General features: G+C 48.1%; 1 protein-coding gene across 1 annotated transcript in view; it reads left to right on the forward strand.

Moving 5' to 3' along the window:
• Positions 1-21,855, forward strand: part of LOC306769732 (uncharacterized protein) — a gene marked incomplete at both ends in the record, with an annotated part of 122,371 nt that extends 100,516 nt beyond the window's left edge. The window contains 3 exons of the mRNA XM_079258427.1: positions 6,014-6,188; positions 18,936-19,064; positions 21,691-21,855. Coding sequence (XP_079114553.1) covers positions 6,014-6,188; positions 18,936-19,064; positions 21,691-21,855 — 469 coding nt within the window. The remainder of the gene's footprint in view (positions 1-6,013; positions 6,189-18,935; positions 19,065-21,690) is intronic.
• Positions 21,856-26,174: the final 4,319 nt, after the last annotated feature.

Raw genomic sequence — 26,174 nt, forward strand, 5'->3', positions numbered from 1 at the left:
AACGCCACAACCCGTTGGCCGAAAGACTTGCTGGTTCTGTAAACCCCACAACCTGTTGACCTAAAGACGGACTGGTTCTGTAAACGCCACAACCCGTTGGCCTAAAGACAGACCGGTTCTGTAAACGCCACAAACTGTTGGCCTAATGACGGACTGGTTCTGTAAACGCCACAACCGGTTGGCCGAAAGACTGACTGGTTCTGTAAACGCCACAACCCGTTGGCCTAAAGACTTACTAGTTCTGTAAACCCCACAACCTGTTGGCCTAAAGACTTACTGGTTCTGTAAACGCCACAACCCATTGGCCTAAAGACTTACTTGTTCTGTAAACGCCCACAACCCGTTGGCCTAAAGAATTACTGGTTCTGTAAACCCCTCAACCTGTTGACCTAAAGACGGACTGGTTCTGTAAACGCCACAACCTGTTGGCCTAAAGACGGACCGGTTCTGTAAACGCCACAACCCGTTGGCCTAAAGACTGACTGGTTCTGTAAACGCCACAACCTGTTGACCTAAATACGGACCGGTTCTGTAAACGCCACAACCCGTTGGCATAAATACAGACCGGTTCTGTAAACGCCACAACCCGTTGGCCTAAAGACTGACTGGTTCTGTAAACGCCACAACCTGTTGACCTAAATACGGACCGGTTCTGTAAACGCCACAACCTGTTGGCATAAATACAGACTGGTTCTGTAAACGCCACAACCTGTTGGCCTAAAGACGGACTGGTTCTGTAAACGCCACAACCCGTTGGCATAAATACAGACTGGTTCTGTAAACGCCACAACCTGTTGGCCTAAAGATGGACTGGTTCTGTAAACGCCACAACCCGTTGGCATAAATACAGACTGGTTCTGTAAACGCCACAACCTGTTGGCCTAAAGATGGACTGGTTCTGTAAACGCCACAACCTGTTGGCCTAAAGATGGACTGGTTCTGTAAACGCCACAACCCGTTGGCATAAATACAGACTGGTTCTGTAAACGCCACAACCCGTTGGCCTAAAGGCTGACCGGTTCTGTAAACGCCACAACCCGTTGGCCTAAAGACGGACTGGTTCTGTAAACGCCACAACCTGTTGGCCTAAAGACGGACTGGTTCTGTAAACACCACAACCCGTTGGCCTAAAGACGGACTGGTTCTGTAAACGCCATAACCTGTTGACCTAAAGACGGACTGGTTCTGTAAACGCCACAACCCGTTGGCCTAAAGACTTACTGGTTCTGTAAACGCCACAACCTGTTGGCCTAAAGACGGACTGGTTCTGTAAACGCCACAACCTGTTGGCCTAAAGACGGACTGGTTCTGTAAACGCCACAACCTGTTGGCCTAAAGACGGGCTGGTTCTGTAAACGCCACAACCTGTTGGCCTAAAGATGGACTGGTTCTGTAAACGCCACAACCCGTTGGCCTAAAGACTTACTGGTTCTGTAAACGCCACAACCCGTTGGCCTAAAGACTTACTGGTTCTGTAAACGCCACAACCCGTTGGCCTAAAGACTTACTGGTTCTGTAAACGCCACAACCCGTTGGCCTAAAGACTTACTAGTTCTGTAAACCCCACAACCTGTTGGCCTAAAGACTTACTGGTTCTGTAAACGCCACAACCTGTTGGCCTAAAGACTTACTGGTTCTGTAAACGCCCACAACCCGTTGGCCTAAAGAATTACTGGTTCTGTAAACCCCACAACCTGTTGACCTAAAGACGGACTGGTTCTGTAAACGCCACAACCTGTTGGCCTAAAGACTTACTGGTTCTGTAAACGCCACAACCTCTAAACTACAAATTATTTAGTTGTCGAGGGGTTTGCCTCAAGTAACCTCTTTCACAATAAAACTGAACCATTGGGACCATCGAGACCATTGGGACCATCGGAACCAACGGAATCAGCGGGACCAGCGGAATAAGCGGGACCATCGGGACCAGCGGAACCATCGGGACCATCGGAACCAGCGGGACCATCGGAATCAGCGGGACCATCGGAATCAGCGGGACGAGCGGAACCAGCGGGACCATCGGAATCAGCTGGACCAGCGGAACCAACGGAATCAGCGGGACCAGGGGAACCAGCGTGAAGAGTGGGACCAGCGGAACCAACGGAATCAGCGGGACCAGCGGAATCAGCGGGACCGGCGGAATCAGCGGGACCATCGGAATCAGTGGGACCGGCGGAATCAGCGGGACCATCGGAATCAGCGGGACCATCGGAACCAGCGGGACCATCGGAATCAGCGGGACCAGCAGAACCAACGGATTCAGCGGGACCAGGGGAACCAGCGGGAAGAGTGGGACCAGCGGAACCAACGGGACCAGCGAAACCAACGGAATCAGCGGGACCAAGGGAACCAGCGGAACCAACGGAATCAGCGGGACCAGAGGAACCAGCGGAACCAACGGGACCAGCGAAACCAACGGGACCAGCGGGACCAACGGAATCAGCGGGACCAGCGGAATCAGCGGGACCATCGGAATCAGCGGGACCGGCGGAATCAGCGGGACTATCGGGACAATCGGAATCAGCGGGACCGGCGGTATCAGCGGGACCATCGGGACCAGCGGGACCATCGGAATCAGCGGGACCATCGGGACCAGCGGAACCAGCGGGACCATCGGAATCAGCGGGACCAGCGGAACCAACGGAATCAGCGGGACCAGCGGAACCAACGGATTCAGCGGGACCAGGGGAACCAGCGGGAAGAGTGGGACCAGCGGAATCAGCGGGACCATCGGAATTAGCGGAATCAGCGGGACCATCAGAATCAGCGGGACCAGCGGAATTAGCGGAATCAGCGGGACCATCGGAATCAGCGGGACCATCGGAACCAGCGGGACCATTGGGACCATTGGGACCATCGGAATCAGCACGACCAGCAGAATCAGCGGGACCATCGGAACCAACGGAATAAAGCGCGACCATCGGGACCATCGGAATCAGCGGGACCGGCGGAATCAGCGGGACCATCGGAATTAGCGGGACCAGCGGAATCAGCGGGACCATCGGAATTAGCGGAATCAGCGGAATCAGCGGGACCAGCGGAACCAACGGAATCAGCGGGACTGGCGGAATCAGCGGGACTGGCGGAATCAGCGGGACCGGCGGAATCAGCAGGACCAAAGGAACCAACGGAATCAGCGGGACCATCGGAACCAACGGAATCAGCGGGACTGGCGGAATCAGCGGGACCGGCGGAATCAGCAGGACCAAAGGAACCAACGGAATCAGCGGGACCATCGGAACCAACGGAATCAGCGGGACTGGTGGAATCAGCAGGACCGTCGGGACCAGCGGAATCAGCGGGACCATCGGGACCAGCAGGACCATTGGGACCATCGGAATCAGTGGGACCAGCAGAACCAGTGGGACCATTGGGATCAGTGGGACCATTGGGACCATCGGAATCAGCGGGACCATTGGAATCAGCGGGACCATCGCAACCAACGGAATCAGCGGCACCGGCGGAATCAGCGGGACCATCGGAATCAGCGGGACCATCGGGACCATCGGAATTAGCAGAATCAGCGGGACCATCGGGACCAGCAGAACCAGCAGGACCATTGGGACCATCGGAATCAGCGGGACCATCGGAATCAGTGGGACCAGCAGAACCAGTGGGACCATTGGGATCAGCGGGACCATTGGGACCATCGGAATCAGCGGGACCATCGGAATCAGCGGGACCATCGCAACCAACGGAATCAGCGGCACCGGCGGAATCAGCGGGACCATCGGAATCAGCGGGACCATCGGGACCATCGGAATTAGCAGAATCAGCGGGACCATCGGAACCAACGGAATCAGCGGGAACATCGGAACCAACGGAATCAGCGGGACCATCGGAATCAGCAGGACCATCGGAACCAACGGAATCAGCGGGACTCGCGGAATCAGCGGGACCAGCGGAATCAGCGGGACCGGCGGAATCAGCGGGACCATCAGAATCAGCGGGACCGGCGGAATCAGCGGGACCATCGGAATTAGCGGAATCAGCGGGACCATCGGAATCAGCGGGACCATCGGAACCAGCGGGACCATTGGGACCATCGGAATCAGCACAACCAGCAGAATCAGCGGGACCATCGGAACCACCGGAATAAAGCGGGACCATCGGAATCAGCGGGACCATCAGAATCAGCGGGACCAGCGGAATCAGCGGGACCATCAGAATCAGCGGGACCATCTGAACCAACGGAATCAGCGGGACCGGCGGAATCAGCAGGACCATCGGACCCAACGGAATCAGCGGGACCGGCGGAATCAGCGGGACCATCGGAACCAACGGAATCAGCGGGACCATCGGAACCAACGGAATCAGCGGGACCAGCGGAATCAGCGGGACCATTGGGACCATCGGAATCAGCGGGACCATCGGAATCAGTGGGACCAGCAGAACCAGTGGGACCATTGGGATCAGCGGGACCATCGGAATCAGCGGGACCATCGGAATCAGTGGGACCAGCAGAACCAGTGGGACCATCGGAACCAACGGAATCAGCGGGACCATCGGAACCAACGGAATCAGCGGGACTGGTGGAATCAGCGGGACCATCGGGACCAGCAGAACCAGCGGGACCATTGGGATCAGCGGGACCATTGGGACCATCGGAACCAACGGAATCAGCGGGACCATCGGAACCAACGGAATCAGCGGGACTGGTGGAATCAGCGGGACCATCGGGACCAGTGGAATCAGCGGGACCATCGGGACCAGCAGAACCAGCGGGACCATCGGAATCAGTGGGACCAGCAGAACCAGCGGGACCATCGGAATCAGTGGGACCAGCAGAACCAGTGGGACCATCGGAATCAGCGGGATCATCGGAACCAACGGAATCAGCGGGACTGGTGGAATCAGCGGGACCATCGGAACCAACGGAATCAGCGGGACTGGTGGAATCAGCGGGACCATCGGAACCAACGGAATCAGCGGGACTGGTGGAATCAGCGGGACCATCGGGACCAGCAGAGCCAGCGGGACCATTGGGACCAGCAGAGCCAGCGGGACCATTGGGATCAGTGGGACCATTGGGACCATCGGAATCAGCGGGACCATCGGAATCAGTGGGACCAGCAGAACCAGTGGGACCAGCGGAACCATCTGAATCAGCGGGAATAGTGGGACCAGCGGAACCGGCGGGACCAGTGGGACCAGCGGGACCAGGACTGTCCTCGGGAGTGTGCAGCCTAAAGGACAGTTCGTGTGTTTACTGTGAATTAAAGCTTTGGTGAGCAGACGTTCTCAACACATCCTGGACCGCCTGGAAGGCCACTTGAAGTTGTGATCGTCACACTGGAAGATGCTTCCGCGCAGCTGCATCGTAGTAAATGTGTGCAGGGTTCGCCTCTGTCCTGCACCACCACACACCACCCTGACTTTGCAGAATGTAATTATCTACGGTGTTTCTGTTGTGGGTTTGTTAGGGGGCCACGGTGAACCAGATCCTGGAGATAAGAGAACATCAGTAGAGAAGCGTAGCGTCCTGCTGCTCTTCAGGAGGCTGCATGACTTTGTGTTTCTGCTGGCTGTTTGTATCTCTGCCCAAGTCCAGACCTCTGTTTCAGGGGCAGGGTGGGATGGAGTATTAGCTCGGAGTAAGACTTCCAGCAGGCAGTGGCATGCTGCAGACGGCGGTATCTGTCCGTCAGACAGCCAGCGTGTTGTATCGGGTTGGCTGCATGTCGGGCAGCTGTAGGAACGTTTGCACCAGATAAAAAATAGAATATTAGCAGATCACTAAATATTTGTATTTCTTTAAGTTCTAGAGTGGAGATGATTACATAGATCTTAATTTTATCCCCTCATCTCTCCTGCCTCCTTTCCTCCCACTCTGACCAGCTTCTCTTACTGTTTTCCTTCCTTTTCTTGTCCCTTTCCTTTCCTCCGTAAATCAGCTCTGTTACCGTCAGCAGTGTTTTTAATGCAACCACCCACTCTCCTCCTGCTTCATCGATCTGTTGTTGAAGGCTTCCGCCCGTCTCACTCCCACCCTATTTGTTTTTACCCCATCCAGCTGGGAGAAGCGAGTGGACCAGCGGGGAAGGTTCTACTACGTAGACCACAATACCAGAACCACCACATGGCAGAGGCCCACGGCCGAGTCTGTACGCAACTACCAGCAGTGGCAGAGCCAGCGCAGCCAGCTGCAGGGCGCCATGCACCAGTTCAGCCAGCGCTTCCTCTACCAGGTACTGACTCTTTCCTCTTCCACAAAACCACCAGCCGTCTCCCAGCTGGTTCCCACAAATGGTTTTAGCTCGCTTTGCTTCCTGCCCAGAAGACCAGAGCCCACTTCCCAGTCAGACCTGGTCTGCTGGGCCGCCCTGGTGCCCCTAACCGGACCGACTTCCCAGTCAGACCAAATCTATTGGACCACCTTGGCCCCTAACTGGACTGACTTCCCAGTCAGACCAAGTCTACTTGACTATCCAGGACCCTAACTTGATGCAATATAATTTTACAGACCAGTAATAATTTACTTCAAACTGACTTTCCAAATTGGTTCTGAACTAAGGAAATCCATTATTGGGGGGGTCTGTGGGGGTGGCTGCCGGTCGCCCAGGTCTCGGGGTCTTCCTAGCCTCTTGCCTTTGTGTGGGCGGGGTCACATTGTGTGGGCAGAGTCTCTGTATGTGGGCGGGGTCACGTTGTGTGGGCGGGGTCACATTGGCACGATCACTCTTCTCTGAACACGTTCCACTCTGTATGTTCTTCATGTGCCACAGTCACTGAGTCGCCTGCAGGTTTATTCATTAACAGCAGCTGGTTTTCATTCTGTGTTTCTGGTTTAACTGGTTAGATTCTGGTTCTGCTGACAGTTGATGGTTTTGTCCTTCGCAGGACCAACATGAATCTAACATGTATATGTGTATGAATGTAGGTTTTTCTTTCTCTCTTTCTACATGGAGTTTTCTGTTTCCTGTTCTTTTCAATTCTCTTTATGTTCCCTCTTCTATCCTCTCCCTTCCATTACAGCGGTACAAACTCTGTCGTATAAAAAATTGCAAAATCATTAGAAAAATAAAAGAAGAATACAGAATATCAAGGGGAGCATTATATCTATGATGCTTCCCTTGGCAAAGTAAATGTGCTCAGCAAAACACAGTATTCAGATCATTCCTCTGCTGCTTAAATGCTGGACAAGACAAAAAACAGGAAAAGTCCACATTATTTTCTGACATTGGAACAGTTGAACTGGGACCCTACATCTTACTGGTGTACAAACCTCATGACAAAGTGAGATGAAACGGAACTTAAATCTCCAGCAGGTCCTCCTGCTGAGAGACATGTTCCTCTGGGTGAAGCGGTTCCTCGTCCTGATAGTAGTCTATACATTCTGTAATCATGAACAATAAGAAATATAGTTAGACCCCTCAGTTTACTGTAAATCTGTAAAAACTCTGACCAATCCAAACGTTCAGACCCAAATGGAGTTGTTCATTTCTTATATTCCGTAGCTTCTTCTCCCGGCTCCCCTCCTCCCCCTCCAGCAGCACATACCTGATAGCCACACCCTGCATATAAACAGCGTGTTAGGATGAAAATACAAAGTAGTGAAGAAGAAACTCGGAAGGCAAACATGGCTGAAAAAATGCAGGAAGGATTTCCCGACCCGGCTCGGTTTATTTGCCTCCTCCTGCTAAACAGCTGAGAAAGAGAAAATCGTTGGTGGAAAAAGCTGCGAATAAAAAAGCCTCGGACCACGCAAGGAGTAGAACCAGAGGGGGAGGAGCCACAGCAGGAGGAGGAGCCAAGACAGGGGGAGGAGCCAAGACATGCTGCTAGCTCCCCAACATTACCTACCCCAGCTTTAACGCTGAAATCAGATCTAACTGGTTCTAATTATTTTGTCCCTTTGGACCAAACCTGCGAAAAACCTTTTCTTTATTTGAGTTATTTTCTTTTTTCATGGTTTCTGTCATGGTGGCGAGGAGGTGAAGACCCAAAGTGGAGATGGGAGCCAGAAATTCAGAGTCTGGATGCTTTATTTAAAAAAATACAACTTAACTGAGAGCAAACTACATGAGGAGACTACCAGAAAGACACACAGTGGACCAGCCATTGAAACACTGCAACAGAGGGATATAAATACACACAAGAACACATCAAGACACAGGTGAAATGGATGAAACGCATGAGACCAGGTGAAAACTACCACAGAAACAAAGGCTACACAGGAAACAAGGCAAGGGGGCTAAACAGGGAAAAACTACAAAATAAAACAGGAAACTAGAACTAAAGACACAACACGAAAATCATCATGACAGGTTCGGCTTCGACTGGACCTGGTCGCACCACTCCACAGTTTTTATTCACCTGCAGAACCTTTGGACTGCATGGGGCCATCACTCCTTATCTCCAGCATCTTTCAGGTCAAGTTTCCGTCCTTTGGCGAGTCTCCAAAGAGTGAAATGTTCTCCAGAAACCTTCTCCTCACATCTGAAACCTTACAAAGCTCCACCTGAAAACCTAAGCTAGAAAAAGGAACTTGTCCCCTGACAGCCACCGTCCCCTCAGTCATCCAGCCAAGGTCAGACTGCAGTCATGCAGGAGGGACTTATTACAGTCTTTTTAGTGGACTGTTAGTAAAATCCAGTCCTAAACCCTTACAGGCCTCAGTAAAACCCTTTGACTCCGCTTCGTTTGTCTCTTTCTTTTATTTCTCTGTCGTCCTCACAGCCGATTGGTTTTATTGGATTGTTTTAGTCTTTGGCATCTTTGAAATGACCTTCAATTGATTTTGTATGAGTTGCCTATAACCCATTTTTTGTCCTTCATGTCTTTCATTTAGATAGATAGATAGATAGATAGATAGATAGATAGATAGATAGGACTTTATTCATCCCTAAAAGGGAAATTCAAATAAATAAATAATTGATCAGACAGACATAGGTTAAAAACTCATTAAAAACACAGTAAAAACAGCATAAGCCACTCTCCCTTGCAGATGCATGTACATGTGGGGGTGCAGTTCAGGAGGTTTTATTATATAGTCTGATGGCCGTGGGAATGAAAGATCTCCTGAAACGCTCTGTTCTGCAGCGTGGCAGCATGGATTTACATCCTTTCAACCATGCAGTCCATTTTACTTCTGTTTTACAGCCTGCGTTCCCACCACTGACCTTCTTTCTTATGCAGATGAAGTGACCTTTAACCTTCCCGTGGCTTGTAGCCAGGTGGAGAAAACACCATAATAGTAATATTTACTGTCTTCCTGTCCTCATCCGTCCCTTTGTGAATGCATGTTCCCCAGTTCAAGGTCACAGTTAGGCAGTGGGCTGGTGCACCTGTACAGTTTGACCCAGACAGGTATACCTGGACAGGTAGACCTGGACAGGTAGACCAGTCTATCTCAGGGCTAAAAACTCTTATATTTCTTAAAATGAAAGCAACATCATTGTGATTAGGCCGGAGCACCAAAGGCGGTGCGAAGGCCTATTGTATTTATTAGTTTTATTCTGACAAAAGAGGTGCTATTTTTGGAGACGTGAACATACCCCAAAACTCACCACATTTTGCGTACGCCCCCATTGGAATGTGAAAATGTACGTATATTGGTGTGCTCGGGACATTTCAGGTGAAATTGGATGAGAGCGCCATCTATTTTTGGTTCCTGCCACTGCATGTCATCTGTCTTTATGAAAATTCACACACATGTTCTACATGACAGGGCAAACAAAAAATCCTCCTAACGTCATGGTGAAAAGTCGACAGAAAGGCGGCCATTTTAGGTCAAATTTGCCATATTGGCGACTTTGAGTGAACCAGAGTAACCTCGTATTTGAGCGAACTAATCCTAGGGCTTTTAACCAATTCACACCAAAATTGGTCAGGATGCTCAGGAGGAACGTGGGATTAAAAGTTGTGCTAATCGTTTCTATAACTAAATGCATTGGAGGGGCGGAGCCTCAAATTTGATGTCTCGCCATGAAAAACAAAATTGATAAAATTCCCACATAAAACAACATATCTGCACCAAATTTGCTAGGTATGATGCTAGTCCCATCCTGAAGAGATCTATGTCAGTCATTGGATTTTCCATTAGCCACGCCCCCTGGTGGCTGGAAGTGTTGTTTTTTTTTACTCAGACTCTCATTTCTCTGGCTTTGTGTACACCACCATATTCAAACTAGGCCAGACAGCAGAAAACATGTTGGTGAAGAGTTCTGGTAAAGAGCGTTGTTCTACGCTGCACGGCATGACCGTGCCGCCATGGCGAACTTTGATATGCCGCCATGAGATCATAAATAACTAAAAAAATCTCTCAATTTTGATCTGAAACGCACGACCTAAAATATTGATTAGCCCCACCCACTCAATTGACCGACATACATGAAATTTAATACACGTGCTCCACGTGAAGAGTGACAAAAACCCTCTTGGACTGATCGGCTAATTTAATCTGGAAGTCGGCCATTTTAAAAAAGGTGTCATTTTTGGGGTCATTTTGTCCTTATCCTTGGCCACACATTTTAACAAACACGTCCGTAGGCTTTTATCCAACTGACACCAAAATGGCTCAGGATACTCAGGAGGCATGTGTGATTAAAAGTTGTGCTAATCGTTTATATAACTTAAAGCGTGTTGGAGGGCGGGACCTCAAAGTTTGATGTCCTGTCATTAACAGCTAACTTGTATAACATAAAACTACATATCTGAACCTAAATTGATACATATGATGCCAGTCCCATCCTGAACGCAAGTAGTTTTCAATAATTATATTTTATATTAGCCCCGCCCCCTAGAAACAGGAAGTGTTCCATTTCAAAAGCAAGGTTGCTATTTATCTCTGATAAACACTCAATCTGCACCCAACTGACATTGGGTCGGTCTAGTACAATGCTGACCAGAAACACATGTCCATATGACATCACTACCATTGCCCCGCCCCCTGGCAACAGGAAGTTCCTTGTTTTAAAGTGTAAATGACCTGATGTGGAGTTTTACTGCAGGTGAGGGGAAAAGAAGCATGGAAGGATGTCACCAGGGGGAGGCGGTGCCGATAGGCCGAGGGGTGCCGTAGGTGTGTAGGCCTTAATCACCACTTGCGGCTTTCTAGTTCTCCTCTGGTGTTGATAAAGATGGAATTTTTTCACGTCCTGGTCCTGGTCCTTTTGTTGGTCTTGGTCCTGGTCCCAGTCCTAGTCCTGGTCTTGGTCCTGGTCCTGGTCCTGGTCCTAAGCCAAGCTGGACATGACATATTATAAACAGCTGGAAGCAACTAGATGAAGACTCTGATGTCCTCCATCCCTCCCTGTCTCCCTCCGTCCTACAGTGTGAGAAAGTTGCGTGTTGATAGTTCAACGCTCCGTCTCTGAATTGCTGCTTTGCTGATAACGGCAACTATTTCTGTCCTCCGTGTGAAACACAGCAGATCACTTTCACTTCATGTTGGTCCAGTTCTGTCCTCCTTTTATTAAACAGAACTGTTCTGATCTCGGTCTGGTTCTGTCCTCTATCCAGTTCTGTTTTCTGTCCCTGCTGGTAGGTCGGTCTTGGAAGTTTTATTTTGTCAGCTGAACAATTAAATTGTTCTAAAATAATGAAAAATACTGGTTATTCCTAAACTGTCCCAGAAGTTCCCAGTTTTGGGATCAATAAAAGTATCTATGTTGACACCAGCACACAGATGTCTCCTAGCCCCTCATAAAGACTCCCAATCACCAATCTCCCATTTCCATCTTTAATGCCACGTTCACAGCACTGTGGTCCTCTTTAACCGGACCTGACCCTTTTTAACCAGACCCTCCATCCATCCATACATCCGACCGACCGACCCACCCACCCGGAAGATGTCCAGGAGGCATCCTGACCAGATGCCCGAGCCACCTCAACTGGTTCCTCTCGATGCGGAGGAGCAGCGGCTCTACTCTGAGCCCCTCCCGGATGACTGAGCTCCTCACCCTATCTCTAAGGGAGAGCCCGGCCACCCTGCGGAGGAAACCCATTTCAGCCGCCTGTATACGAGATCTCCTTCTTTCGGTCACGACCCACAGCTCATGACCATAGGTGAGGGTAGGAACGTAGATCCACTGGTAAATCGAGAGCTTCGCCTTCTGGCTCAGCTCCTTCTTCACCACGACAGACCGGCGCAGAGTCCGCATTACTGCAGACGCCGCACCGATCCGTCTGTCGATCTCGCGCTCCATCCTTCCCTCACTCGTGAACAATTCAATTCAATTCAATTCAACTTTATTTATATAGCGTCAAATCACGGCAATGCCATCTCAAGACGCTTTACAGACAGAGGGGAAAACATAGTGAAGGCCAATTCATAACAGCCTATATAAGGAAACCAACAGATTGAGTTGAGTCCAACTCAATCTCCTATCCTGAGCAAGCACACTGGCAACAGTGGGAAGGAAAAAACTCCCTTTTAACAGGAAGGAAACCTCCGGCAGAACCCGGCTCAGGACAGGCAGCCATCTGCCTCTGCTGTGTGGGGGGAAGAGGACAGAAAGACAACAGACAACAGGAACTGCTACTCCCGGCCAGGGAGACCTGCTGAGACAGGAGACATACATGTTAATGATGCTACACTGTTATGGGGGGGGGGTAAAAGAAAGAGATAAAGAGAAAAAGAAAGAAGCTCAGTGTATCAGGAAATGTCCCTCAGCAGTCTAAACCTATAGCAGCATAACTAAGGGATGCTAACCATCCCTAGCTATAGGACTTATCAAAAAGACTTCAAGACGTCAGCCTAGTCTTAAAGGTGGGGAGGGTGTCTGCTTCCCTAACACTAACTGGGAGCTTATTCCATAAGAGAGGGGCCTGATAACCAAAGGCTCTGCCTCCTGCTCGCCTCTTTGAGACTCTAGGAACCACAAGTAAGCCTGCAGTCTGCGAACGAAGTACTCTGCTTGGTATATAAGGAACTATGAGGTCTTTGATATATAGTGGTGCCTGGTTGTGGAGGGCTTTATATGTAAGGAGAAGGATTTTAAATTCTATTCTAGATTCAACAGGCAGCCAATGAAGAGAGGCTAAAACTGGAGAAATATGATCTCTCATGCTGGTTCTGGTCAGGACTCTGGCTGCAGAATTCTGGACCCCGAGATATTTAAACTCCTCCACTTGAGGCAGGACCTGACTCCCGACCCGGAGAGGGCAATCCACCCTATTCCGGCTGAGGACCATGGTCTCAGATTTGGAGGTGCTGATTCTCATCCCAGCTGCTTCACACTCAGCAGCGAATCGCTCAAGTGAGAGCTGGAGATCACGACCAGATGAAGCCAACAGGACCACGTCATCTGCAAAAAGCAGGGACCCAATCCTGAGGCCACCAAGTCGGATCCCCTCAACACCTCGGCTGCACCTAGAAATTCTGTCCATATAAGTTATGAACAGAATCGGTGATAAAGGGCAGCCTTGGCGGAGTCCAACCCTCACCGGAAACGAATCCGACTTACTACCGGCAATGCGGACCAAACTCTGACACCTGTTGTACAGGGACCGGACAGCTCGTACAAGGGGGTCCGGTACCCCATACTCCCGGAGTACCCCCCACAGGAGCCCCCGGGGGACACGGTCGAATGCCTTCTCCAGGTCCACAAAACACATGTAGACTGGTTGGGCAAACTCCCATGCCCCCTCCAGGACCCCAGAGAGGGTATAGAGCTGGTCCACTGTTCCGCGGCCAGGACGAAAACCACACTGCTCCTCCTCAATCCGAGATTCAACTATCCGGTCTATTGTTGCCTAAGAACACCCATTAAGGGTGTCCACACTTCTTCAATTTCTTGTGCTTTAGCCCTAATCACATAGGTTACCTTTTCTAATGTAACACGTTGCCATTTTTCTAATCCAAATTTGTGTAGTGGATACTTCAGTCTTTCTCCAGGACAGCACAATCATCCTCCTGGCCTGCAGGAGGCCAAAGTCAATGTCTTTTTCTTGGAGTCAACAGGAAAGCAATGTGGGTATAACCCTAAAATACAAAGTTTTGCTAGGTATCTGAATACTTGTAATTTTACTTAAAATGCAGACAATCATTTTCCAAATAGCTACTAGTTTAGGACATTCCCATACACAGTGGATCAAAGTACCCTTGTCAACCAAACATTTCACAGATGTATTTGGAATATTAGGTGGCCATTTATAGCTTTATTTGTACAGCGCCACTTCACAACAATGTTGTCCCAGGACACTTTACATCCACATCATTTCAAGCCAGTTCATACATATCCTATAATAGAAACCAACTGACATGAAAGTCATGACTTGGATCCAATCCTCCATCCTGAGCTGCACGTGGCGACTGTGGGAAGGAAAAAACTTCCCTTTAACAGGAAGAAAACCTCCGGCAGAACCCGGCTCAGGGAGGGCAGCCATCTGCCTCGACTGGTTGGGGTGGAGAGGACAGGAAAGACAGATCAACATGTACAACTGCACTTATTCAGGAAGACCTGCGGAAAAAAGGAGAAATAAGTTAGAGACGCAATATCGGCATATATTTATACATTAATATATTAGAGAAATAGAGCGAGGTACTTCTCAGTGCATCAGGTAACATCCCCATTGCTACATAAGTAATGGATGGCTAGACTACCCATAACTATAAGAGCAATGAGCAGAACCTGGACAGTTGGGTCCCGTACATGCAGACTCCAACTCAGGAGATGCTCATATCCTAATGTAACAGTTCTGAGACACTGGAGCTTAACAACAGAGAAAAGGTAATGATTTCACCAATAGGCTCAGCTCTCAGAAGCAGCAAAGGCATTTAAATGACACACCGTACCAGTATATTGCTTTTAACATATGCCGGCTTTATATAAATGACAAGCAAAAAACAGTAAGAAAAACATTTAAGACAATATATACTAACACTGCTTCGTGTCGACTCAGATAGGACTTGTTTTGTTTTGGTTCTTTGGCCAACGGTTTTCCAAAACAAACTAGATTTCTTCCACAGCCTGTTCAGTGTTCACAAACACTTAGGCTGACGGGCAGGATTCACAGTCCACTTCAATATCAGATGTCTTTAAAGGAGGATTTCCTTTCTATCATACACCAACCCAAGAAATAGCAAAACTAAATGAGATGAGTCTGAAAAATAAACTAATTCAAGTCAGTCCAGGTCAGTCAATAACTTTAAAAATAAAATAGAAATATAGTCGCTCAGGGTCAGTGTTATCAGTGTTATCAGATGAGTGACAGTGTTCTTAATTCTGGCCTACCGCACTGTAGGTCACAGAAAGCAAAATCCAGTGATCACAGAAGAGGTGTACTTCTTTCCATCAGATCCAGGTGGGTGGCTCGCCATCAAGACAATCAGGATATCCGCTCCGGAATATACCATTGAGGTCGAGGAGGAAAAAGGGGGGGGTACACAAAGAACCTGACCTGCTACCAAGACAGATTCAGAGGATGCCCAATGAGATACTGCTATTTCAGTTTATTCAGGCTAACTAGAATCAACATGCGTTAAGATATATATATATATATATATATAACATATTTAACTGCTTCATTTATATGAATTGAAACATTTTAAAGTTCAACAGCACTGATCATTGCAAAACAATTATGCATTAAAGCATTTGCACACTAAGACAGAAAGTGCAACAAAAAAAACTGCAAGAAAAATAGAATAACAGATGATGATCCTCACCAATCTCCAAATCACTCAGCACAGCTGCACCCAGGCTAATCGCCAGACTCTACATTTATAACGCGCACATTTCCACATTAAATCAGTTTATAATTGATTATCCAGTGCTTTGAGGGTTTTGAACATTCTTTACCTTGTGGATGAATTAGGAGTTGAATCGAAAACCGTGCTTCCCAGCGAGCAGCTACTAGGTTAACATTAGCATGTGTGCTAACGTTACAGCTAACTCACTTTTTTGCTACTTTTAGATCGGCAGTCACTCTGCAGCAAGACGGTTTGGTTCCAAGCTCAAGCAGAAAGTTCTGGGCATTCTTTTCCATCCAGCGAAAACTTTTTATCCCCAGCGTTGTTGCAACGTGATGGTCTCTCATCCGCTGCTGAAAAATCTAGCGCGAACGTCTTTCCCTCGTGCTAGGTGAACCGGAAGAGGAAATAGATGGGCGGAACTACTCGCCTAAAACTACGAGTCCCATCTATTTTTAATGTATTTACATTAAAACGAACGGTCCCTTCCACATTTAAGTGAACTATTTAATATAAACTAATTTATATGTAGGTTACACTAACTATAAGAATCATGGAAAAGGAAGGTTTTCAGCTCCATCTTAAAGGTGTGGAGGGAGTCTGCCTCCTGAACCCACGGTGGGAGCTGGTTCCATAAGAGAGGAGCCTGATAGCTAAAGGCCCTTCCTCCCATAGGACTCTTTGAGACTCTGGGAACCAGCAGTAAACCTGCAGTCTGAGAGCCAAGTGCTCTATTTGGAATATATGGAACTATAAGATCTTTTATGTACAATGGAGCTTGGTCATGGAGAGCTTTATATGTGAGGAGAAGAATTTTAAACTTTATCCTGGATTTAACAGGGAGCCAGTGTAGAGAGGCTAAAACTGGTGAAATATGATCTCTCCTGCTAGTCCTCATCAGAACCCTCGCTGCAGCATTTTGGATCAGATGGAGACTTTTCAGGGCATATTTGGGACAACCCATAAATAAGGACTTGCAGTAATCCAGTCTGGAAGTAATAAAGGCATGGACTCATTTTTCTGCATCTTTCTGAGACAAGATGCTCCTAATTTTTGCAATATTACGCAGGTGGAAGAAGGCGGTTCTAGAAACCTGTTTTAAATGTGAGCTAAAAGACAAGTCCTGGTCAATAATGACTCCAAGATTCCTCACAGTGGTACTGGAGGCCAGATTAATGCCATCCAGATTAATTACATTACTGGATAATTTTGTTCTAAGTTTTTCAGGCCTGAAGATAACAACCTCTGTCTTGTCTGAGTTTAAAAGGAGAAAATTCAGAGTCATCCAGATCTTGATGTTTGTAAGACATCTTTGTAATCTAAGAAACTGATTGGTTTCATCTGGCTTCATGGAGAGGTAGATCTGAGTGTCATCCGCATAGAAATGAACATTTATACCATGCTGCCTGATGATATTTCCTAAAGGAAGCATGTATAATGTGAAAAGTATTGGTCCAAGTACAGAACCCTGAGGAACTCCATGACTTACCCTGGTGTGTGAGGAAGACTCATCATTTACATTTACAAACTGAAATCTATCAGATAAATATGACTGGAACCAGTCTAATGTGGTCCCTTTAATCCCAATAACATGTTCCAGCCTCTGTAGCAGAATATTGTGATCAATAGTGTCGAATGCAGAACTGAGATCTAAAAGAATGAGTCCAGACAGAAGTCCTTTATCTGAGACCATGAGAAGATCATTAGACTTTCACCAGTGTTGTCTCTGTGCTATGATGAGCTCTAAATCCTGACTGGAACTCTTCAGATTGTTTCTGCTCAGATAGGAACATAGTTGGGTTGAAACTGAGAATTTTAGACCAGAAGGGGAGATTAGATATTGGTCTATAATTAGCTAAAACTCCTGGATCCAGAGTTGTTTTTTAAGCAACAGTTTAATTACAGCTGTCTTAAAATATTGAGGTCCATATCCTAATAATAGAGATGTATTGATCAGGTCCAGTACAGATGTATTGATTAGGAAACATATTTCCTTGAATAATCTGGTTGGGATGGGGTCTAAAACACAGGTTGAAGGTTTAGATGAAGCTATTATGTTGGTTAACTCGGAGAGCTGTACAGGCAAGAAACGGTCCAAATGACAATCAGCTTCTAAAGACGTCTCTAAGGCTGCTGCAGATGAAATAACATTAGTAGTGTTCAGGTTATTACTGATTTCCTTCCTGATAGAAACTATTTTATTTACAAAGAAACTCATAAAGTCGTCACAGCTGAGGTTGAAAGGAATAGATGGCTCAACGGCACTAAGGCTCTTAGTCAGTCTGGTTCCAGTGCTGAAGAGAAACCTGGGGTTGTTCTTCTTCTCCTCTATCAATGATGAATAATAAGCTGTTCTAGCCACACGCAAGGCTTTTTATACACTATTAAACTTTCTTTCCAGACTATGCGACACTCTTCTAAGCCAGATGAACGCCATTTTCTTTCCAAACGTCTTGATGTCTGTTTTAAAGCTTGAAGCTGGGAATTAAACCACCTTATTCTGACTGGTTCTCCTCTTCTTTAGAGAAGCAACATTATCTAGTGTTATACGCATTAAAGCTGTCATTCTAGCAACACATTCATGGACCTGTGTTGGAGTAAAGCTCGGATGGGTGTTTCCTGTCAGGTTAACACATGGTGTTGGAGTGTATTCTCTTCAGTGTTGGTCCAATGTCGGAGCGACAGTGGGTGGCGATCTCTGGGCACCACCCAGCCCTAAATTTGTTATATGGTCAGACAGGGAATACCGTAATATGACAATGATATTTGTCTAATAACAGATAACCATCAGTCTCAGAATACGCTTACCGTAAGCTCTCGTCAGAGGGAACAAATCCCTTCTCAAAGATCGATCACACTACCACGACTTTTTAAAATATAACACACTTTATTAAAACCACGCCGGTTAAAATCATCAGGCACAAATGAAATTGATCACATAAACCAGAACTAGCAGGCAGCAAGCATCAGATAATGAATTAGCCAAGATGAGAGGGAGAGAGAGTATGAAAAGCTCGAGCCGAGCCAACGTCAAAAATGTAAAATAAAAATTTTAAAGGTTAAGTTATGTAAGCTTACAGCTTACATAACTTAAACAACTAGGAAGGTTGGAAAGATGGCAAGTCTAATGAAATTAACTCCTTTATATCAGGGTAGACTATCAGGCAGATACCGGGGGAGTGGATTTAAAAAGGGCAGCTTCTGCTTACTAAGACACCAGCTGGATCGGAGACAGTGGAATAATGGGTCGGCCTTACTTCAGCGCCTTCGTGGTCAAGAACCCGAACCTTGTGTCCAGTGGGCAAGGATTCAGTGGTCGTCCTCATACCTGTCCAAAGGGGACCTCCGCAGAAGTCAGGAGCTCGCCGGGAACCGCCTGGTTCCACGTCTGAAGCTGGACCCAACTCCAATTAGAATCCAGGCCGGAGTGTGACTTGATGATGTCAGAAGCAAAAATTGTTCAGTCAGAATTGGATGAGTTTTCTGGTGTTAAGCAGTCGAGCAAGCTTACTGTAATAAAAAACTAACACGGCGCCAGACGGACAAAAACACGACTAAAAAACATACATCAAACGAAAATAAAGAGAAAAAGTAAAACAAACAAAGAAGAAAAAGAAAACAAAGAAGAGGCAAGAGAGTAAAAAAAAAAACAAGAGGAAAGCAAGAGCGAGTTCCAGGAAGTTAAATTTGCCGGCACTCTGGGCGGACCTTAGATTATCCAATCAGAGCGCAGGGGTCAGGACATGGGGTCTGAAGGTTTGGTCAAAATACTAAGTTCTTTAGGAATTAAACTTAACATTTTTCCAACCTCAAAACATGTCTATAAATTTATAGATGAGCAGAAGTATGAATGATCCTTATAAACATGAACCTTAAAAACAGTTTTGCTGCTGTCAAAAGGGGAAAAGGTTTGTTAACAGGTACAAGACATTTCATCAAGACATTTCAATACATTTCATCGATGATTTTCACTTTCCACGGACCTGGTGGGTCAAGAAATCATTTCCACACAACAAGTTCTTACTTTGAGTCAGAGTCGTTAATAACAACAGCATATAATGTTAATCACGGTGTATTTAATCACCTGAAATGCATATCTCAACCTGTTCGAGGGTGTCTGCTAGATGGCGCCATTGCTCCATCCAAGGAATCACAGAAATTAACTAACTTGTTAACTTCTGTGGATTTCACATCTGAAAAACGGTTAAAGTCTTGGATTAATTTAGAAAGGAAGGAGAGTCCTTTTATCCAGGTGTGCTGAGGATACATCCAGTATTTTATACAGTTTAGAACTCAGAGCTTAAAGGTTCTGCTCTGGAATCTGGTCTCTGTGTGCTGTGGATACAAAGGGACCTCCTGGGGTGATGGACAACAGGCTCTTACCAGGGTCCAACTTCAAAAGGGTGCCACAGTCTGTCTGTGTAGACATTTCCTACCAGGAACAAGATAAGACCAGCAGGGTTCCTGGTTTAACATGGAGGTCTGTCTGCCCGGGTTAAGATGGATCTGATTTTTAGGGCTTTCATTGAGCTCTGTTTTGGAGATGTGTGGATGGACTTCCTCTTGAAGTAGAAAATCCTGAGTTCTTATCTGATTCGGGGGTTAATTCAGCCTTGGGAGGTTGCTACAGTATTGTGGGAAATACTGCTGAAATAGACTTCTTAAATTTGTTAACAACACTATCTGACAAACATCGACTGTGATGAGTTTTCTTCTCAGCCCTTGTGTAGTCAAGTAAAGTAAACTCAAAAGTTATTAAATGATCAGACAGAACAGGGTTATGAGGAAAAACTGTTAGTTGATCACTTTTGATGCCACATGTCAGAAGAAGATCCAGAGTGTGACGATGAGAATGAGTCGGTCTGTGGACATTTTGGGAAAATCCAATTGAACTTAATATAGAGTTAAAGGCAATGTTTAAACTGTCATGTTCATCATCAAGATGAACGTTAAAATCCCCCAGAACAATAACTTTATCAGTATTCAGCACTAAGTCTGATAAGAGGTCTGAGAAGTCAGTTAGGAACTGTGAGGAAGATCCAGGTGGACGGTAGACTACTACTAGGAGAAGTGGTTTCTCTCATTTCCATCTTGGGTGGGACAGACTAAGAGTCAGGTGTTCAAAGCTATTGGAACTATTTTATGTTTAGGACTAATCAATAGTTCTGATTTAAAGATAGCTGCCAGACATCCTCCTCGACCTGTAGTTCTGGAAACATGACCATTTAGACAATCTGGTGGAGTCGATTCATTAATACTAACATGATCCTCCTGCTGCAGCAGGTTTCCATAAGACAGAATAGATCAATATGATGATCAGTAATCAGGTCATTGATTAACAGAGACTTAGACACAAGAGATCTGATATTCAGTACAACACTATTTTTAATGGTTTTAATTTTTAGTCTGGTTGATTACTTCATGATTTACTCCACCTGTGCTATCTGTTTTATTCTTTCTAGGTTGTGGGGGGGCAGATACCATCGTGATGGGTTGTGGGGAAAGGGGGGGGGGGGGGGGCAGATACCATCGTGATGGGTTGTGGGGAAAGGGGGGGGGGGGGGGGGCAGATACCATCGTGATGGGTTGTGGGGGAAGGGGGGGGGGCAGATACCATCATGATGAGTTGTGGGGAGGGGGGGGGGGGGGCAGATACCATCGTTATGGGTTGTGGGGAAAGGGGGGGGGGGGCAGATACCATCGTTATGGGTTGTGGGGAAAGGGGAGGGGGGGGCAGATACCATCGTTATGGGTTGTGGGGAAAGGGGGGGGGGGGCAGATACCATCGTTATGGGTTGTGGGGAAAGGGGGGGGGGGGGGCAGATACCATCGTTATGGGTTGTGGGGAAAGGGGAGGGGGGGGCAGATACCATCATTGTGGGGAAGGTGGCGACAGCGGTGAGATTACAGAAAAGCATGTGAAAAGCATAGCGACACCTTCCTCGTGGAGCGTGATGGAACCGGGGCTCCTGTTGGCTCGGTGTGGAGCTGATCGGGATCTTTGGTTTAGCTCTGAGATGTAACCAGGTCTCTGGATCGGTGAACTGTGGAAGGGTCCCAGCAGCGGCTTTGCCATCAATAGGAGCCTCGTTGGGAAACGCTGCTCCGGCATCCACCGCTGGACGGCAGGGAGCAGAGACATCAGGAACCTGGGAATCCGTTTTTGGATCGCGGATGACAATGGTGTCCTTCAGGATCTCAGCTTCTCGGATCCCTAACCCTTTGATATCCGTGACTCCAGTTCAGCTATTTTTTCGGCCAGGCGCAAACAACCGTCACAACTGGTGGGGATGGAGAGGTGAGCGAAGCCATTTTGAGGGTCCTGTAAACGTTAGCAACTAGCTAACGGCCGCCAGGTCTGGTTGACGGGATCTCAGCTGATTGAGAGATGCCCGTACTCTGGTGAGCCTATTGTTGATTTAAGTTTGATCTTGTCCGGAGGCTGTAATAAAACTCTGAATACTGGAATGAGTTTGAGGTCCAATATGGGCGGGCTTGGCAGAGATTGTCCTCATGGAAGTTAGAGTCGGAGGGCTGGGTTAGGTGTCGTCGAGCTTCTCAGGGGTTAAGTATACCGTCATTATCCACTTGAAACAGTTTCCTTTGAGTATTAATAGTTTGTGGTTGAGCTTTTGAACAAGCTGTTGTCCACTCAGCTTCTTCAATATCTTTCTTAATATCTGAACTCCATACGCTCCTCCTATCATGACTGGATTCCTTATCGTGCAAGACTTATGCTGCTTGTAATATCGAGATTTGCTGTTTCTCATTCATGTGTTTTAACACAATTCCCTCAAGACAGAGAACATTAAATGTTAGTAAAGTGCCCTGAACGTATAAGTCTCCACGTTTTTGGACCTCCCAATGGGCCCAAACCTGAAAACCCCCATCTGCTCTACAAGGGTATCACCCCAAATAGGTGAAAATTGAGAAATGAGGGGCTTTCAACAATAAATCAGTCGTCTTTTTAAGGAAGACATTTATTGTTTTTTTTCTTTAAAATGTCTGCTGAGCATAGATATCGACCTAATGGTAGTCTAGGTGTTGATGCTTGTTTAATGTGAACCCATGCTGGAGGGGAATGTGTGACAAACCGGACCCTGGTCCTCTTTAACCGGACCCTGGTCCTCTTTAACCGGACCTGGTCCTCTTTAACCGGACTTTGGTCCTCTTTAACCGGACCCTGGTCCTCTTTAACCGGACCTGGTCCTCTTTAACCGGACCTGGTCCTCTTTAACCGGACTTTGGTCCTCTTTAACCGGACCTGGTCCTCTTTAACCGGACTTTGGTCCTCTTTAACCGGACTTTGGTCCTCTTTAACCGGACCCTGGTCCTCTTTAACCGGACCTGGTCCTCTTTAACCGGACTTTGGTCCTCTTTAACCGGACCTGGTCCTCTTTAACCGGACCCTGGTCCTCTTTAACCGGACCCTGGTCCTCTTTAACCGGACCCTGGTCCTCTTTAACCGGACTTTGGTCCTCTTTAACCGGACCTGGTCCTCTTTAACCGGACTTTGGTCCTCTTTAACCGGACCCTGGTCCTCTTTAACCGGACCTGGTCCTCTTTAACCGGACCTGGTCCTCTTTAACCGGACTTTGGTCCTCTTTAACCGGACCTGGTCCTCTTTAACCGGACCCTGGTCCTCTTTAACCGGACCCTGGTCCTCTTTAACCGGACTTTGGTCCTCTTTAACCGGACTTTGGTCCTCTTTAACCGGACCTGGTCCTCTTTAACCGGACCCTGGTCCTCTTTAACCGGACTTTGGTCCTCTTTAACCGGACCCTGGTCCTCTTTAACCGGACTTTGGTCCTCTTTAACCGGACCTGGTCCTCTTTAACCGGACCTGGTCCTCTTTAACCGGACCCTGGTCCTCTTTAACCGGACCCTGGTCCTCTTTAACCGGACCTGGTCCTCTTTAACCGGACCCTGGTCCTCTTTAACCGGACCCTGGTCCTCTTTAACCGGACCTGGTCCTCTTTAACCGGACCTGGTCCTCTTTAACCGGACCCTGGTCCTCTTTAACCGGACCCTGGTCCTCTTTAACCGGACCCTGGTCCTCTTTAACCGGACTTTGGTCCTCTTTAACCGGACCTGGTCCTCTTTAACCGGACCTGGTCCTCTTTAACCGGACCTGGTCCTCTTTAACCGGACCTGGTCCTCTTTAACCGGACCCTGGTCCTCTTTAACCGGACCCTGGTCCTCTTTAACCGGACCCTGGTCCTCTTTAACCGGACCCTGGTCCTCTTTAACCGGACCTGGTCCTCTTTAACCGGACTTTGGTCCTCTTTAACCGGACCCTGGTCCTCTTTAACCGGACCCTGGTCCTCTTTAACCGGACTTTGGTCCTCTTTAACCGGACCCTGGTCCTCTTTAACCGGACCCTGGTCCTCTTTAACCGGACCCTGGTCCTCTTTAACCGGACCCTGGTCCTCTTTAACCGGACCCTGGTCCTCTTTAACCGGACTTTGGTCCTCTTTAACCGGACCCTGGTCCTCTTTAACCGGACCCTGGTCCTCTTTAACCGGACCCTGGTCCTCTTTAACCGGACCCTGGTCCTCTTTAACCGGACCCTGGTCCTCTTTAACCGGACTTTGGTCCTCTTTAACCGGACTTTGGTCCTCTTTAACCGGACTTTGGTCCTCTTTAACCGGACCCTGGTCCTCTTTAACCGGACTTTGGTCCTCTTTAACCGGACTTTGGTCCTCTTTAACCGGACTTTGGTCCTCTTTAACCGGACCCTGGTCCTCTTTAACCGGACCCTGGTCCTCTTTAACAGGACCCTGGTCCTCTTTAACCGGACCCTGGTCCTCTTTAACCGGACCCTGGTCCTCTTTAACCGGACCCTGGTCCTCTTTAACCGGACCCTGGTCCTCTTTAACCGGACCTAGTCCTCTTTAACCGGACTTTGGTCCTCTTTAACCGGACCCTGGTCCTCTTTAACCGGACTTTGGTCCTCTTTAACCGGACCCTGGTCCTCTTTAACCGGACCTAGTCCTCTTTAACCGGACTTTGGTCCTCTTTAACCGGACCCTGGTCCTCTTTAACCGGACTTTGGTCCTCTTTAACCGGACCCTGGTCCTCTTTAACCGGACCTAGTCCTCTTTAACCGGACTTTGGTCCTCTTTAACCGGACCCTGGTCCTCTTTAACCGGACCTAGTCCTCTTTAACCGGACTTTGGTCCTCTTTAACCGGACTTTGGTCCTCTTTAACCGGACCCTGGTCCTCTTTAACCGGACCCTGGTCCTCTTTAACCGGACTTTGGTCCTCTTTAACCGGACCCTGGTCCTCTTTAACCGGACCCTGGTCCTCTTTAACCGGACCCTGGTCCTCTTTAACCGGACTTTGGTCCTCTTTAACCGGACCTGGTCCTCTTTAACCGGACCCTGGTCCTCTTTAACCGGACTTTGGTCCTCTTTAACCGGACCCTGGTCCTCTTTAACCGGACCCTGGTCCTCTTTAACCGGACTTTGGTCCTCTTTAACCGGACTTTGGTCCTCCTTAACCGGACCCTGGTCCTCTTTAACCGGACCCTGGTCCTCTTTAACCGGACTTTGGTCCTCTTTAACCGGACTTTGGTCCTCTTTAACCGGACCCTGGTCCTCTTTAACCGGACTTTGGTCCTCTTTAACCGGACTTTGGTCCTCTTTAACCGGACCCTGGTCCTCTTTAACCGGACCCTGGTCCTCTTTAACCGGACTTTGGTCCTCTTTAACCGGACCCTGGTCCTCTTTAACCGGACCCTGGTCCTCTTTAACCGGACCCTGGTCCTCTTTAACCGGACTTTGGTCCTCTTTAACCGGACCCTGGTCCTCTGTAACCGGACTTTGGTCCTCTTTAACCGGACTTTGGTCCTCTTTAACCGGACCCTGGTCCTCTTTAACCGGACCCTGGTCCTCTTTAACCGGACTTTGGTCCTCTTTAACCGGACCCTGGTCCTCTTTAACCGGACCCTGGTCCTCTTTAACCGGACTTTGGTCCTCTTTAACCGGACTTTGGTCCTCTTTAACCGGACCCTGGTCCTCTGTAACCGGACTTTGGTCCTCTTTAACCGGACCTGGTCCTCTTTAACCGGACCCTGGTCCTCTTTAACCGGACCCTGGTCCTCTTTAACCGGACTTTGGTCCTCTTTAACCGGACTTTGGTCCTCTTTAACCGGACCTGGTCCTCTTTAACCGGACTTTGGTCCTCTTTAACCGGACCTGGTCCTCTTTAACCGGACTTTGGTCCTCTTTAACCGGACCTGGTCCTCTTTAACCGGACTTTGGTCCTCTTTAACCGGACCTGGTCCTCTTTGACCGGACTTTGGTCCTCTTTGACCGGACCCTGGTCCTCTTTAACCGGACTTTGGTCCTCTTTAACCGGACCTGGTCCTCTTTAACCGGACTTTGGTCCTCTTTAACCGGACCTGGTCCTCTTTAACCGGACTTTGGTCCTCTTTAACCGGACCCTGGTCCTCTTTAACCGGACTTTGGTCCTCTTTAACCGGACCCTGGTCCTCTTTAACCGGACCCTGGTCCTCTTTAACCGGACCCTGGT

The sequence above is a fragment of the Telmatherina bonti genome, assembly GCF_933228915.1.
Source record: "Telmatherina bonti genome assembly, chromosome: 2".
Taxonomy (NCBI): domain Eukaryota; kingdom Metazoa; phylum Chordata; class Actinopteri; order Atheriniformes; family Telmatherinidae; genus Telmatherina; species Telmatherina bonti.